Below are 17,882 nucleotides of genomic sequence, written 5' to 3' on the forward strand. Positions count from 1 at the left end.
TCTTATAATTAATCATAAAATAAGACTGTTTACAAATCCACGGTTGACCAGTCGTAACTAAGGAGAGACCCGCCATTTTGAATAGATTGGATCAAGAAATGACCAATGACTATATTATTATCGCAAATAAAACAACACGTACCTCAAAATCGTCGTTTTGATGTGATTAATTACAAAACTAAACATGCTGAAGGTTATAACGCATCCTTTACCATTCAGTTACTTAAAACTAAACATGCTGAAGGTTATAACGCATCCTTTACCATTCAGATGTGATTTTATCCATTTTTTTTGTTTGGGGTAAAAATTTAACAATATAATATTGCATTGATGTACCTTCTTTTTAAACAGGTAAATCAATTTGACTGTTTAAACTGATTTGTCATAGTGTGGGTGTGATGTAATTTCATAACATAATTTAATTTAAAAGGAAATCTCATCTTGAGAATGTGTACTTTATTTGGCCTTTTTAACCTTTTTTTATACAAGCGTCCCTGATGAGTCTTTTGTGGACGAAACGTTCGTCTGGTGCAAATAAAAAAATGTCTATACTGATATATATGAAGAGTTTATTGTTATACATCCTGCTATTGCGTTACTGTACTATGTTCATTTTTGCATTCTTTTCTTTTTCTTTTTCGTTTTTGTTTATTTACTTTGTCTTTAAAGTACATCTATATACTATTTAGTTTTTCTTTGCTTAAATAGATATTTATTTTAAAGTGATTATAACACAATGTTGAAAACTATACCACCATTTTTTTTAATTACATATTAACCCGTTATGTCCGTTTGTTTTGCTCACAGATTGCTGTAATATAATGAAACTATACACGACTGTCATGCAGGTGAGAGTTCTAGCTAACTGTAAAACAAGGTTTAATCCAAATTTTTCTACATAAGGAAAGGCCTGTACCAAGTCAGGAATATGACGGATGTTTTCCATTTGTTTGGGGTTTTTTTGTGCTTTCGCATTTGATAAAGGACTTTCTTTTTCGAATTTTCCTTGGAATTCGACAAATTTGTTATATTACTTTTAACAAGCCCATTGGAGCCTGAATAGCTCATCTGACATATCGATACTTACCATACAATCAGGATAAAGTTCTCCAATTCAATGACCATCCCTAAAATGTCATCAGACTATCAAGCAATTTATAAAATCTGTGAAGTGGATTCACATTAACTTATTATTGTCCTGAATAAGCATCAAATAAATACAACTGAATGTTACAGGTATGAAACAACATTCGATCAATGAATGAAACCTCATAACCAACCATAAAAGGAGGTCAACAGGATTTACCATTACAGACTATGGTTGACAAAACATGTTTAACCGACTCACGTTTTTGTATCTGTTTAAAGTAAGGAGCCTCTGGACTTTGTTAATCTTGTGTAATTTTTTTTGTTTAGTTTTAGTTCATTTATATGTTTTGGAGTCTAATGTGATGTCCATTTTCACTGAACTAGTACACATATATTTGTTTAGGGGCCAGCTGAAGCCAACTTCCGGGTGCAGTATTTTTCTTGCTGTGTTGAAGACCCATTGGTGGCCTTGGGCTGTTTTCTGCTCTTTGGTTGGGTTGGTGTCTGTTTGGCACATTCACATTCTCAATTTAAAGGTTAAATGCTGTTTGTTGTTTCAGACATAACACAGTGGAACTAAATAATCAATAAATCAACACAATTTTCCATGACAGATAAAGTTCAATACTGTATGTTTTTCAAGACATAACATAGATACTCAGAATCCTAAACACTGACACAAATACCACTCAAATAATTGTCATATCTTTAAAAAAGACATCCGACGTATTTAAATTTGAGTAATTGTTTAAAACTATCATTTTAATAACCTTCAAAAGCACAAAGATACATCATGCATATTCTGTTGCCATAGTTAAGCGTCTTTAAGTTCAAAGGGCACAAACCCAAACTATACCGACTACGTCGGTAAAAAACATCATACACAGTATATCAAGGTAAGTAATAAATATGAAAACATTAAGAATATTAAAACTACTTTTATTTCTGGAATGTTCTCTCCATCTCATACAAGTCTACTTTACACAATGAGACATGTTACTGTTACAGTTACTATTACATATACATTAAAATACTCTTTGATTTGTACATATTTTGTGTGCAAATATGAAAATATAATGTAGTTTTAATGTGTCATGAGGGAAGTCACCCTCTACCTGTACTGTAATATATGATTTATTGAAGCTAGTTCTATATTATCATGTTAATATTGAATTTACCAAATTTGATATGTAGAATATTACAAATATTATTTTAAATAACTTTTAGATCCTAAACTAACTAGTAGGTAAAGGGAGAGCAAAAATACAATTATTTTCTCAATTTTCTCACTTTATTTTTGTATTTTGCAAATCTAAGTTAGTCAATTTAGTGATGATTCATAGTTGCCTTATTTATCTATTCCTGAAGTGGCAAAAATATTTTTGGTTTACAGTATGCAATATTATCATTCAGATCCAATATTTTAAAACTTCTGCTGAAAGTAATACACATTAAACATGTTAAAGCTAGTTCTGAGATATTATGAATAAAGTCAGTCTTTATTTGCACTCAACAAGCTTAAGATATTTATGACAATGTACTTAAAATGACATGAACTTATATGAATTTTATAATTAATGTATGGTCTTACTAGAAAAAAATGTTTCACAATTTCTTAAATTTTTTTATCCTATAGATAAAAAGATAAATGGGGTACACATCGATGAGACAACAACCCACAAAACAAACACATAATCATTAATATGAGGCAACACCAAAATTGCTTTGTCCTTTTCTTATAATAAGTTATTTCAAAAGCATTCCAACTTAATTCTCCTATCATTAGAAAAGAAATAAAACATAAAGATATAATAACATACAAAAGAGATATTGCAGCAACCAAGACTTCAAAAGATTTGATTTTTTCCTTGATTAGAACAATAAGAACGTTTATAAGTTAGCTAGTACAAAATATTTTGTCATGTTGAGAAACATTATAAAAACAAATAACAAATAAATAAAACATACAAGAAACATTAAATATCACAGATAATATCTATTTTAATTCCGCTACCCTCACATGCAAAAGACAATAAGTATGAAAAAGATTTTCAGGCATCCAGTTCATAATCAAAATGTTTTTCCCAATAACAAAACATTAAACAAACGGTATATACAAATTAACATGAAAGAATTACGACATAAACATATGTGAGCAAGGTTATTTTCTGGATTGCAATGAATACATACCTAAACATAGACTAGCTAGCACTAAACTTCTTAACGTACATAATATCAACTAACAGACAATAGAAACTTTATTTGACATGCCTTAGATCTTTAAAATTTTGTACACAGTCTCCAATAAATCTCTATAAACACAATGCAAAATGTCAGTTCTTTTTAAGATATTTTTAAACCCAGATAATTTTTTTCTCTAAAAAACATTCCTAATGGAATCTGTTCAACAGAATGATAAGTACTCTAATTTAAAATGTTAAACAACACCCAAATATTCAGTAATTCTTAGTACTTCAACAATAAAACAAACCTTAGCCCACAAATTCTCAGTGTCGAAAGCATATTATTAATCACTAGATAATATATGTTGCTGATCTTATTCCTCAGAAAATTATATTTCTGCTATAACCATAGAGAATACACTGACAGCTCAAAATTTGATATTGCCAGTTTCAATCAGGGTTTTATTCTTAACATAAATACAGAATGGCCCAACAATCTTCTTTGGTTTCATTTGGGTCTATCTTACGTATGTACTGGTAGAACAAACTGCATTAAGAATGTTTATCAATTGGGTATTGCTTACACATTTTTCCATAAAAATGCCGTTGCTAATTTATATTGAGGCACTTGGCATGCATCTAAAGCTGTCAAATTTATAATTAAACACATGATCAACCATCCTGCTTTATACTTCAAAACTGGCATTGCGTTTAAATGTGCTTCAATTCAAAATAAGAAACAGGAAAAACTTAAGTATTAATGATAAGACATAAAACAACTATGCAAATATACTCTGCTTGAGCAAAGCTTTATAAGTTTGGCAAAATCCCTAACAATACTCTACATTATTCCTTTGACATCTAGCTACCATAACATTGTACATTTTAATATTTATTTGAATGTAAATTGGGAAAACCATAAATAAATGGATAAATATTAAAAAGTTTCTTTTTCTATACAACTGTTATATTTTATATAAAGTGTTGGACGGGTGGATTTTAATAAAAACATCATTTACATTTCTTGAGTCACATGGATGGCAGTATTTCAGGTACAGTATTTCATTGACACATAGATGCCATTGATTTTCTCTACACTGATTCCACAGTCATTAATTCTACTTCCTGTTACATTTCAATGTCATCGTCATCATCATAATCAGAGGCCATTCTGTAATTTGTTTTTCCTGTATGTCTGTTGGCACTTCTCTGTAAAATTAAAGGGAATTACTAAATATTGATAGTTTAAGTTATAACATACTTAATTGAAGTACACTATATGTGTTATAAAACAAGAGTGCACACGCTGAAATGTCTCGCCTTCTATACTAATCATTGATATTATGTTGATAGTCCTAAGTATAAAGCTAAGCTTTATAACAATTGTCACATAAACTTAACATTAACCAAGATAACTAAACATAGACCAATGAACCTTGAAAATGAGGTCAAGGTCAGATGAACCATGCCAGGCAGACATGTACAGCTAACAATGCTTCTATACAACATATATAGTTGACCGATTACTTATAGTTTAAGAAAAATAGACCAAAACACAAAACCTTAACACTGTGCAATGAACCGTGAAAATGAGGTCACGGTCAAATAAAACCTGTGCGAGTAACATAAAGATCATAAAATATTTCCATACACCAAATACAGTTGACCTATGGCATATAGTATTAGATAAAAAGACCAAAACTCAAAAACTTAACTTTGACCACTGAACCATGAAAATGAGGTCAAGGTCACATGACATCTGCCCGTTAGACATGTACACCTTACAATTGTTCAATACAACAAATATAGTAGACCTATTGCATATAGTATGAGAAAAACAGACCAAAACACAAAAATTTAACTTTGACCACTGAACCATGAAAATGAGGTCAAAGTCACATGACATCTGCCCGATAGACATGTACACCCTACAATTGTTCCATACAACAAATATAGTAGACCTATTGCATATAGTATGAGAAAAACAGACCAAAACGCAAAAATTTAACTATAACCACTGAACCATGAAAATGAGGTCAAGGTCAGATGACACCTGCCAGTTGGAGATGTACACCTTACAGTCCTTCCATACACTGAATATACTAGCCCTATTGCTTATAGTATCTGAGATATGGACTTGACCACCAAAACTTAACCTTGTTCACTGATCCATGAAATGAGGTCGAGGTCAAGTGAAAACTGTCTGACAGACATGAGGACCTTGCAAGGTACGCACATATCAAATATAGTTATCCTATTTAAAACTTATAATAAGAGAGAATTCAACATTACAAAAAATTTGAACTTTTTTTTCAAGTGGTCACTGAACCATGAAAATGAGGTCAAGGACATTGGACATGTGACTGACAGAAACTTCGTAACATGAGGCATCTATATACAAAGTATGAAGCATCCAGGTCTTCCACTTTTTAAAATATAAAGCTTTTAAGAAGTTAGCTAACACCGCCGCCGCCGGATCACTATCCCTATGTCGAGCTTTCTGCAACAAAAGTTGCAGGCTCGACAAAAAACCAATGGAAATCGGCCATCTTAATTTTTAATGAGTTTTACTTTAGATCTATGTATATAATAAAGTGTTTACACAATGTATCAACCCTCAACCAATATAATCTATTTAGCAAAGCTCTTATATTGCTGTTTCTGGTTGATACGAATGTGATTTTGACAAAGCCATATAATACTCTCTATATATTCATCAATGTTAACTTGTATGTCGTATCTAGCAGAGTGTTGTGTAAGGGACAATCTGAATGATGACATTATTCTGTACTAGTATTGACAAACAGAAGTAGGTATCTGACATATCAGAAAAGTTCACACATAATAAATTTCATTACACTCAAGCTTCAGGACCAAATATGAAGTTGATCTTTTAGTAAGTTTCTGAGAAATGTGTGAAGAAAAATTTGCTGATCGAAAACAGACTGAAAAGGTGATTGGTAAAACCCACACTTCATGAGTAGTATTTTTAACATTTCTTCATCATCCTACCTGTGAGGAGTTACTTGCTCTTGAATGTGCTGAGCCTGGTCTCATTCTATTAGGAGGAGTATGTTGTCTTGAGTGTGAGGTTTTTGATGCCCGTCTGCTGCTAGAAAAATCTTCATCTTCATCTGATACACGTCTGAAATGAAGAAAATATTCAAATTAGACTAAAACAAGAGTGAATATGTTGAAAATGATATCAATTGAATTATATATTAAAAAACTTAAACTACATAAAGCATTCTAAAAAGGCGCCAGGTAAGCATTGACCTGCAATAGACGCTAGCTATATAGATCAGACTTAATATGCAATTTCGAATATGATTTAATCATAAAATTAACAATCATTTAACCAGTAAAATTAGATCAAGATAAAGTGAACACTGCTAGATATATATGTACATATAAAACTAATTCAATGGACCAAATGAAATTGACATAATACTACTAGAGTTAAGTATCTGTATAATCATGAAACTTAAATTGAATTTTTTTTGTGAAAAGAAATCCAGTACTTTGACCAAAAAGAAAGGAAATAGTGTAACAACTATCAACATACCTCATTCTTTTCATTTTATCTTTTCTGTTATTGTGACCTTTTAAACTTGAATAAATTAGTTCTGTAGCATCTGTTATTGATTCGTCTTCAGTCTCACTCTCATCGTAATATTGGAACTTATGTATTCTTTGTTGTCGGGACTGATGACCCTTTAGTGCTGCTGTTATGGTGTCTGCTGCCTGAAAGATGAAAAAGTCAAGATTTCAGTTATAGTTCAATGCAGCTGTTACTATTTAGGTTAAAGGATATTTTTCTTCAACTTGGAAAATAAATAGATAAAAAATAAAGGAAACCACAGCATTATAAATTTCCCCATCTCATCCACTCCAAAATACTTTGTTGATAATAGATTTTTTTTTATTTGTCAAAAAAACTTATAAAAGAATAGATAAATGTGTGATGAAAAATTGATGGTTCATCTCCGTTTCCAATATATATACTTTTTTGAATTTCATATTTCTAATCTAAATTGCATTGCAAACTTTAACATTTCCTTTCCTATTTTTTTCTTTCTCTTTTGTAGCAGTATTTTGTTGCTATGCTACATGTGTTAATGTTGATAAACATGTGTTTACCTCATCATAATCAGCTTCATATTTACGATGTTTGTAACCCGTCCATTCATTCTGGATTTTCTTGGCTGCTCTGTTTTCCTTGAACTTTTGAACTTTGACCTTAAAAAGTAATAACAAAATAACATTTTATTTCAAACTATTTTTACTTTAAATATAAGTGAAACAGCAAGACTTATATTTTGAGATGAGTCATTTGTGAAAAAATACTTTTTTTGCAAACTGTAATCACAAGTTAATCCAAAAAAATCTTATTCTTTTAAGTTTGAAACTTTCAGGGCTGTTCCAAAAGTAAATGTATGGGGGGAAGGAAGGCACTTCTTATTTGACCCCATCATGCATACATCCTAAATTAGATATTATATTTAAATGTGCAAGCAATCTTTCTTAAATAACCACCACCCATCAAATTTTAATTAAAGTGGCTTCCTCTCCCCCCCTCCCCCAATCATTTATTCTGGAAAAGCCCTTATACAAAAATAAAATGTTATATTTGTAATTTATAAAAATAGTTAAGATTTAAAAGATGTTATTCAGTAATACAATAAGATTTACTTTACTACATTGGTTAGAGGTATAGGGGGAGGGTTGAGATCTCACAAACATGTTTAACCCCGCCGCATTTTTGCGCCTGTCCCAAGTCAGGAGCCTCTGGCCTTTGTTAGTCTTGTATTATTTTAATTTTAGTTTCTTGTGTACAATTTGGAGTTTAGTATGGCGTTCATTATCACTGGACTAGTATATATTTGTTTAGGGGCCAGCTGAAGGACGCCTTCGGGTGCGGGAATTTCTCGCTACATTGAAGACCTGTTGGTGACCCTCTGCTGTTGTTTTTTATTTGGTCGGGTTGTTGTCTCTTTGACACATTCCCCATTTCCATTCTCAATTTTACAATAAAAAAAATTATAGTTTTTAAACATGTATATTTGTATTATTTGATTTAAAACACATACATCTCTTTCCTTCTCATCTTCTCCTTTCTTAGTTCTCCATCCTCTCTGTATTTTCTTTGCTGCATGTTGTTGTCGTAATCTTTCTACTTTTTCCTGAATATAAAAATCCACAAGAATTTTTAACATCAATCATCTGTGTAAAATTAAATATCAATTTAGTATCCAAAAAACAGTAGATATGTAGAATACATATGTGTCATTCAGACAAAGACACAACAATACACAGGTAAACCATGATAACAGATGTCTTGAGATGACATACTTTGACAAAACACATCTAGAAGTTAAGCCATCAACAATTGATAAGCCCAATAGAAGTCTACTAGTATCAAAGGATTTAAATCGTATATATATATTTAGACCCTTCTACAACGAAATTTGTTTTACATGCACACGTATAAAAATTGCGGTTTTTATCCAACGCAATCATAGGTTTGAACGTAGTTTTCAATTTAGACTTGTTTATATATATATATATATATAATTATCTAATAAAAAGCAGTTTTTGAAAACAAATCAGAAAAGATGAAAATCAACAAAAATGACAAATATCAAGCATCAATAGTTAATTGCCTTACAGACAAAACCTAACAAAAGGAAACAATCAAAACTAGGATGAAATTCTTGACGTTAGATAAGAACATAAATGTAAACTTTAGGCTTCAACTTTAAAATTCTTTTTAAATCCTTAACCATGAATACACATTTTTATTTTAAGTGACACCCAAACCTATACCCAATTCATTTCAGTGAACTATAGTTGTTAATGCCTATGTCATTTTGGTCTCTTATAGACAGTTGTCTAATTGGCAATCATACCACATCTTCTTTTTAATATATACCTTAAATTCTAACCATATTTGTGCTTAAATACGGATATATGTATTAATGGAAGAATATTACCCTCAAATTAGATGCCTATAGTATTTATTGCAAACTATTTATCTGATTTAAACATTAATGATTAGAATAATAAATAAAAAAAGAATATAGACTATTGGTGATCAATTTTAACAATTTATATTTGCTAAAATAAAACAAGTTTAACTCATACAAATGCAATGCATACAAAAAACATAAATTGTGTTCACCTCCATCACCAAAATCATTCATACACTACATTTAATAATGCCATTGAAATTACTTAATCAGGGATCAGGATGGGATAATTGTTTCTTTTGGTGGACAAATCATTAATGTTTTATCATGCATGTTTATACATAACCTATTGAACATCTCTCATTCAAATACACAAAATAAACATGTTCAATCTAACAACATGCATCATTTGTCATAGATAAAATCAATGTTTTATTTAGATAATTATTTTCAAACTAGGTGTATATGTGTAGAATGAAAGTCAGTGTGAATATTAATGCATTGCAACCATTTACACAGGGCAATATAGACGTGTAAAATTGCTAAGTGAGCAATTTGTGACTGCAAAATTGTACACCATCAAATACTTAATTCCCTCATTTGTGATATATGCCTTCTTAACCTACACAAGTCAACACTTCTTACTCTTTTCTCATTTTCTAGTTGTCTTTGTTTTTCAATTTGTCTCTGTTTTTCAAGCTGCCGTTCAAGTTTAGTTTGTTTCTCAATCTGTCTTTCAATTTCTCTTTGTTTTTCTATTTCTAACTGACGTTGTCTTTCTAATTTTAATTGACATTCAATATGTATTTGTCTTTCAATTTGGATTTGTTTTTCAATTTCTCTTTGTTTTTCAATTTCATGATTATGTGTTCTCCAATTTCGCTGAATTTTCTTCGCAGCATTTTTCTGACGCATACTTTCTATTTCTTCCTGCATTTAACAAAGAAAGAGAGCACTACATTTTTTTCACTTTTAAAAGATATTATAATATTAATATTTAGCAATTAAATCTTTAAAACAGTAAAAATTTTATAAAAAATTTAAACATTTTAAAAAATTGTACTTATAGAATTCTAAACATGCCCAAATCTTTTAACATTTTTGAATTACCTCCCTTTCTCTAGATGACCTATCACTTCTACCACTATGAGGTCGACTTTCAGCTCTGACGCTTCGAACACTTGATCGTCTTTCACCTCGGACACTAGACGGTCTCTCTCCCTGTACATTGTACTCCCCACTGCCATCACTCCTAGCACTCAATGGTCTGTCCCGTCTACCTGATGGGGGTCTGTTGGGCCTAAAACCACAATATAAACCTCATTCTTATTCTGTTTATGGCTAAAGACAAACTATAATGTCTGGCCCAAAACATTATATCTAAACCTCAAGTTTATTTTGTTGATGGCTAAAGACATACTATACTGCCTGGCCTTAAAAAAGTTACATTTTACCTCAGATTAATCCTCTTTAGAACAAAAGACCTGGTCTTAAACATTACTAGTATACATATTTTTAAGGGGCCAGCTGAAGACCGCCTCCGGGTGCGGTAGTTTCTCACTACATTGAAGACCCATTGGTGGCCTTCAGCTGTTGTTTGCTCTATGGTCGGGTTGTTGTCGCTTTGACACATTCCCTATTTCCTTTCTCAATTTTATTATATTTAAACTTGAAACTAGTTCTGTTCAGGACTTATAGTTTTAAAAGACATAGAACTTACATACTAATTTAATTTGAAATACAGAGTGGTATCTTTCATCATTTTGAAAAAATGTGGCAAAGTAACAGAAAAATTAGCTCATTTTGTTATTACAATATCTTATAGCATATTCTCATTACTGTCTAAGTCCTATGTTCTTTGATTGGGTCTTTTTAGTTCTATAGTTCTTTGAATTGACTGGGTATAGAACAAAAGCCCCTCTACTGTTATAACCTTGTCATACTTTTCATTCAGATGAATTGACCATGATAAATACTAAGAACTTAACAATATGATACTAAACGTGATATTTCTCTATATATGTCTTATGTTTAAAATCAACTTGCATCTACATATGTTTTTCAGTTACTTAGCAGGAAACATGCAATGCAAAACAGGAACTCGGTTGATTATGTATTCAAATTGCAGATATTCTCAATTTTGTTTGCAATCTAGTTTTCATTAAAGGTAATTATAAAAATAGAAGATATGGTATTGTTGCCAATTAGACAACTATGCACCAGAGTTAAATCTATTAAAAAGGGAATTTTTGAAATTTTCAATATAAATTGAATAGGATTTTTCTAAATACTGCAAAAATTAGAATCACATTTTTGTCTAAAATGACAAAATCACAATATCAAATGCACGCAATAATTTCTGAATCTACACTATACATACGTAGTAGGTGATCTGCTTGTTCTTCTTCCTGTCTGTTCTTCCAATCCAACAATTATTTTTCTAAAAATAATAATAAGCAATAGCATTATTTTATTAGAACTTTATAAAGAGAACTGGTGTGAGTGTCTTCAGGTTGTTCTGGAGTCAATGAATTTTTTAGGTACAAACTTACATCAATTGTCAATAATTTCTTGCTATACTTATTTACAGTAATTACGAAAAGAAAAAAACAATCAAAGTTGCCACATTCTCTATGTGCCTGTCCCAAGATAGGGTCTTCTATTACACTTCTTGTTGCTGGTTCATGCCTGTCATATTTGTTTAATGTAAATTGTTTTTTTATAAATTTGGGTGATTAATTTTCTCATTTTAATTGTTTCACATTTTTCATTTGTTTATCTTATTCTGAAAGGGCAGACCCAATGGAAGAAAAGAGAGTATTTATATCATAATATGTATTATATAAATATTAACATGCTACAGAAGAAAAATCCGTAAATTATCAGTCAAATCAAACTTTTGCGCCTGTCCCAAGTCAGGAGCCTCTGGCCTTTGTTAGTCTTGTATTATTTTAAGTTTAGTTTCTTGTGTACAATTTTGAAATTAGTATGGCGTTCATTATCACTGAACTAGTATATATTTGTTTAGGGGCCAGCTGAAGGACGCCTCCAGCTGCGGGAATTTTTCGCTACATTGAAGACCTGTTGGTGACCTTCTGCTGTTGTTTTTTTCTATGGTCGGGTTGTTGTCTCTTTGGCACATTCCCCATTTCCATTCTCAATTTTATTATATAGAAACTAGTTCTAGCATAAGACAAAACCAGACTTACTCTTTATCATCCAGTTTTATGTACAGTGATTCTTTTTCATTTTGTAATTTGGTAATTTGTCTGCCCTGAGTCTCTACTTTATCCATGAGTTCTGTCTCTCGCTTGTCTAATTGGTCTAATCTTTCCTCCATGCTACCTTGTAAAGCTATTTTACCTGAAAATCAAAATACCATGATTGAAAATATAGGAAACTATATACCAGGGTTTAAGCTAGGATTTTGAGGGCTTTAGTCACTTTTGCGCGCTATTAAAATCAACCTTATTTTGTGTAAAAGCAAGGGACCAATGATGTATATTACTAGCTTCATCTTTTGACTTTGTCAGATTTTAAGGGATTGAGGCACCAGCATGGTTGGCAGTTATTGTATGATTTGACTGTATTGGCCATTATTATGAAAGATTCTGACATGGAATCCAGAAATTAAGTTCACAATTTCTCTTCAGTTTGTTCCAGGGGTCATTCCTGATCAACAAAAGTTGGATTCTATTTTTTTTTAAACAAGGAATCACAGCAGAAACTAACTTGCAATGATTATTTCACTCCATAATCATTATCCTTATAAAAGGTCTAAATCGATATTTGGAAATCATTTCTATCAAGTTGGAAATGTGTAAAATCCTTTTTGGAACTATTATAATGACTGAAAGGAGGTTGTAAACAAATCAACAATAGATCACGTTTACTACTTTCGGTTTTAAAATGAAACGAAAACGGGAAGTGACACGTGGATAATAAATTTAAAACGAGTCCGGATTCATCAGAAAATTATACTTTTTCGATTTAAATTCCTTTAGTAAGAGATATATATTTGTCTCTCTCGTTAAATTGATTCTATATGATTTCGTATTTTACGTTTTTAATGTCTATAAATAGTCAAAGGAATACTTTCACGCATGCGTAGAACACAATACAGGAAGCACCTGTTTAACTCGTGAAAGTTTTGAATAAACACATTAAATTTCTTTATTTTAAATGGAAATTGCCGGAAGTTTTTGATGAAAATTTAAATCAAAAATGACGAAAATTCCTTCGAATGACGAATCTACGACAAACGAACTTCAGATTGTGATCGTTTGAGAAATATTGAAATTCAAATTGCGAACTGCCCGGGTTGTTACATTTTTTATCAAATGACGAAACTATACTCCTGGTTGTTGAAATGCCGACTGACTGACTGATCTTCCTGGGGGAAATAATTATGATGGTCATTCAATTATGGGGTTTATTAATAATTAACGGATAAGTGACCCATCCGATGGCGATAGGCGGATTAGTTGTAATCACAACTTGTAATACCTTTATGAAATGTTTAATTACCTGAAGGTCATAAACTTGTCAAAAACATAGACGGGTAGATTTTTAGTTTTTATTGCGAAATTTTTTTTACACTTTCAAAATTAAAGTGACGAAATTGATTTGAAATACTTTCGTCAATGAGAAAACCCTTTCGTAAAATACGAAAGTGACGAGCGCTAGCAAAATCACTGCTATATACTCTTTTATCCAAATAATGTTCTCAACCAATATATCTATAGTGTATAATTATATTGAACCTGTTAAATATTAAAGGGATTAGTTGTATTTTCGCTTTTGGATTTTGAAAACTGAAGAGGATCAGAAGCAAAAATATAAATTTTGAATTATGACACTAAAAATCAAAGATTGAATTAGGTACTGTCAAATATGTTACTGGTCACAAGTCTGACATATACCTTTATGAACCATAAACTTTCAATCAAATGGGGGGGGGATGCTTCCATTTTGAATTCTTTTTATAAAAAAGTGTGTTTTTTTTCAAAATTTATAGTTCACTTGCTAGTACATATCCTTTATTTTATTTTCAGAGTGAGTGTCATGGATGTTTAAAGGAAAAATTATTTTTTCTTGGTATTCCACAAATACTTTTGTCATTTGAACAATTTCATGGATTTTGTGATTAAAGGTGAAACCATGAATTTAAATTTCTAACCAAGTACAAATTTTCTGCAAGCTTGTTTGCCTACTTATATAAAATCCTGAAATAAAATATCCACGAAAATACAATGTTCATTTAATTTAATGTAAATCTGTACCCACATAAATAAATAAATTCACAGTTATCTATGAACAAGACTTACTTAGTAGTTCTTGTCCTCATGAAGAAAATATAAATCTAATTAAATTATCTATATACATTGTTATATACCTTGCCTATCAGCTTTGTAAGTTTTCTCTGTCTTGGACTTTTGCTGAAATAAATACATATGATATAGTTCAAATCCAAAATAGTATGAATACTAACTGTAGGGTGACACCAAACACAACAATAAATCAATTTGTGTGGTTGAAAAGTAAAATTGAGCATTATCTTTTGTAATAGTATAAAATATAATTTTTTGTAATAGTATGAAATATAATTTTTTGTTACATTATAAAAAAAGCTCATGGTTTTTAATTTTGTCAAATAAATCAGTCAAAACTTTGGCACAAGTAGAACAATAAATTTGCTGTAACAAGAGGCTGTCACAACGACAGCAAACCGGATTTATTAACATTTATTTGTGTCCTGGCAATATCACAAGAACCATTACTGATGAATGGTGAAAGTGAAAATCGTCAATATCAAATTTGACCTCCATTTTGTCATCAGTATCAACATATTAAAATTTGAAAAGCTTAGATTGAATGGTTCATGAGTAAATGCAACAACGTGAATGGAAACGATCTTTCAAGAACCATAACTCCTGAATGGTAAAAGTCAAAATCGTCATTATTGAAGTTGACCTCTATTTTGTCACCAGTAACAACATATTAGAATTTCAAAAGCTTTAGTTGAATGGTTCATGAGGAAATGCACGGACACGACGGGAAACACCATATTTCAATCTTTCAAGAACCATAACTCCTGAACGGTAAAAGTCAAAATCGTCATTATTGAACTTGACCTCCATTTTGTCTTCAGTAACAACATATTAAAATTTGGGAAGCTTTGGTAGAACAGTTCATGAGTAAATGCACGGACACGACTGGAAACTCCATTTTTCAATCTTTCAAGAACCATAACTCCTGAACGGTAAAAGTCAAAATCACCTTTATTGAACTTGACCTTCGTATAGTTGTCAGTAATAACATATTAAAATTTTAAAAGCTTTGGTTGAACGGTTCATGAGTTAATGCACGGACAACATTTGATTGCCGCCCGCCCGATAGCCCGCCCGCCCGCCGTACATCCCCAAATCAATAACCGACATTTTTGTCACAAAAAACTCGGTTAAAAAGGCAGTTATTTTGTGCTGTATTTCTTATTTGTTTTGTACATAAATCATTTTGTAAATCATGACTTAACTTTTCTTATTTTGAATTAAATTACACCTGCCATTTTATGCCCTATTTATAGCTTGCTATCTGATATGGGTTTTGCTCATTGTTGAGGGCCATATGGTGATCTGTAGTGGTTAACTTCTATGTCATTTGTTCTCTGGTCTCATTGGCAATTATACCCATCTTCTTATTTTATAAGTAAAGTTACATTTAGATTGTATTGTTTGTCTTTAATCATACCTTCTCTATCTTTTTAATAGCTGCTATTAGCTGCTTTCTGTTCATGTCCTCATATTCACCTGTAAATAGACAAAAAAAATAAGTTTATTTACAAAATAGAGAAAATATGGATTATTTTATTCTTATTTTTATTCTAACATTTTTTTTTTTTTTTTTCTTTTTCAGACATCAACTGGACAAATTTTTTATGATAATTTCATTGTTCCAATATGAACGAGAATGTGTCCCAAGTACACGGATGCCTCATTCGCACTATCATTTTCTATGTTCAGTGGACCGTGAAAATGGGAGAAAATCTCTCATTTGGCATTAAAATTAGAAAGATCATATCATAGGGAACAATTTTCAAGTTGATTGGACTTCCAACTTCATAAAAAACTACCTCGACCAAACACTTTAACCAAAACTTTAACCTGAAACGGGACAGACAGTCGGACAAACAGACAAACAAACAGACGGATGAACAGACGGACGCACAGACCAGAAAACATAATGCCCATAATGGGGCATAAAAATAATAGCATGAAGCATATATTTAAGTTCTTATGTTATAAAGATAGAATTTAGCTTCGTTACAGACATATGTAAGTAAAATATAGTCAGTAACTTTCAATAGTAAATAAATTTACTGTAAATTCAGAAATTAATGCGAGGCTTTTATTATTGCGTAAAATGCGACAGAGTTGTAAACACAATAATTTAAACTCGCATTTTGAAATGTTTTATAGGGACTAAACAGGATTTTTCTCAAAATTGTAAAAAATAAAATGGCATTTAAGTCTAAAATAACAAAAACTCAATAATAAATGCATGCAATAATTTCTGAATTTACAGTAGTTGAAAAATTGCTGATGGTGCTGTTTACATCTAGTGGCAAATTAAATGAATATTCAGGACCAAACCATGGTTTAATTTTTTATCAAATAGGCCTACTGGTTTAATGAGATTTAAAAAAAAATCACTGATTATACATACTAAGTTATTTAATTGTAAAATAAGCTTTTTCTTTTCAGAAATAGAAGGAAAAGAATTAAGACATTCTATCTATTTTGTTTTTACCGGCTATATCTTTGTCATCTATTTGTCTGTTGAGATCCTCTTTCAATCCATGACTCTCAGACTTTAGCTGCTCATTTTCTTTGTTTAATCTAAGGATTGCTTCATTTAAGGCCTTTATTCTCTTGTCAGTTCCTGGTTTCACAGGTCTACAAAAGATTATATATTCATAAAGTACAGTAAATTCATAATTGATTGTGATGTTTATTATTGTGAAAGGGATATAATTTGCAAAAATATAAACTTGCATTCTAATTATTTCTGCTGCTTATTATCTAGACATGTGTTCAATCATGTCAATGTTTAAGGTGGTACCCAACACTTTCACTAAAATTAATTTGGCTCGTTTAATTTTCATAAAATTTTGTCAAAGTATTTACTTTGAGACTTTAATAAAAATATAAAAATTTTAAAATTTTTGAACCAACCGTTTTGTCAGAAAAAATACACTGGTTATATAGCAATTTGACAAATACCAATTTTAATCATTGAGAAGCTTAATATTCCTTTACAACACAACGTAATTAAAACGTTTAGCTGACTTTACAGAGTTATCTCCCTGTAGTGTTAGGTACCACCTTAAGGTGAACTTTTCTATTCATTCTATATGCCATTTGGCTTTAGTCCTTCTTATTTTCATGAAAACAAGGATTAATATTCGTTCGTTTTTAGGAACAGAAACATAAAGCAATAGTTGATAAAAAAAGATCTTTTTACATTATGTATGTTATATCAAACGATGTATCTGGACTTAAGCATTTAGTATATTGAAACATGTTTCAGTGTTTTCAAGACCAAAATAGGGTTCAAATCCAGACTACTTTCACAAAATCTC

At 30.9% G+C, this 17,882-nt stretch overlaps 1 protein-coding gene across 3 annotated transcripts in view; it reads right to left on the reverse strand.

The window, feature by feature from the left end:
* Nucleotides 1-2,016: 2,016 nt before the first annotated feature.
* Nucleotides 2,017-17,882, reverse strand: part of LOC139489233 (IQ domain-containing protein E-like) — a 30,765-nt gene continuing 14,899 nt past the window's right edge. For 2 of the 3 annotated variants that reach the window (XM_071275455.1, XM_071275456.1), the window contains 11 exons: nucleotides 17,051-17,196; nucleotides 15,992-16,050; nucleotides 14,637-14,679; nucleotides 12,451-12,604; nucleotides 11,622-11,681; nucleotides 10,352-10,541; nucleotides 8,363-8,455; nucleotides 7,413-7,511; nucleotides 6,838-7,016; nucleotides 6,285-6,417; nucleotides 2,017-4,481 (listed from right to left, as the gene is read on the reverse strand). In XM_071275455.1, the coding sequence (XP_071131556.1) occupies nucleotides 4,401-4,481; nucleotides 6,285-6,417; nucleotides 6,838-7,016; nucleotides 7,413-7,511; nucleotides 8,363-8,455; nucleotides 10,352-10,541; nucleotides 11,622-11,681; nucleotides 12,451-12,604; nucleotides 14,637-14,679; nucleotides 15,992-16,050; nucleotides 17,051-17,196 (1,237 nt within the window). In that variant the 3' untranslated portion in view covers nucleotides 2,017-4,400. The remainder of the gene's footprint in view (nucleotides 4,482-6,284; nucleotides 6,418-6,837; nucleotides 7,017-7,412; nucleotides 7,512-8,362; nucleotides 8,456-10,351; nucleotides 10,542-11,621; nucleotides 11,682-12,450; nucleotides 12,605-14,636; nucleotides 14,680-15,991; nucleotides 16,051-17,050; nucleotides 17,197-17,882) is intronic. The other variant, XR_011656170.1, reaches the window with a different exon arrangement.

The sequence above is a fragment of the Mytilus edulis genome, chromosome 9 (assembly GCF_963676685.1).
Source record: "Mytilus edulis chromosome 9, xbMytEdul2.2, whole genome shotgun sequence".
NCBI lineage: Eukaryota > Metazoa > Mollusca > Bivalvia > Mytilida > Mytilidae > Mytilus > Mytilus edulis.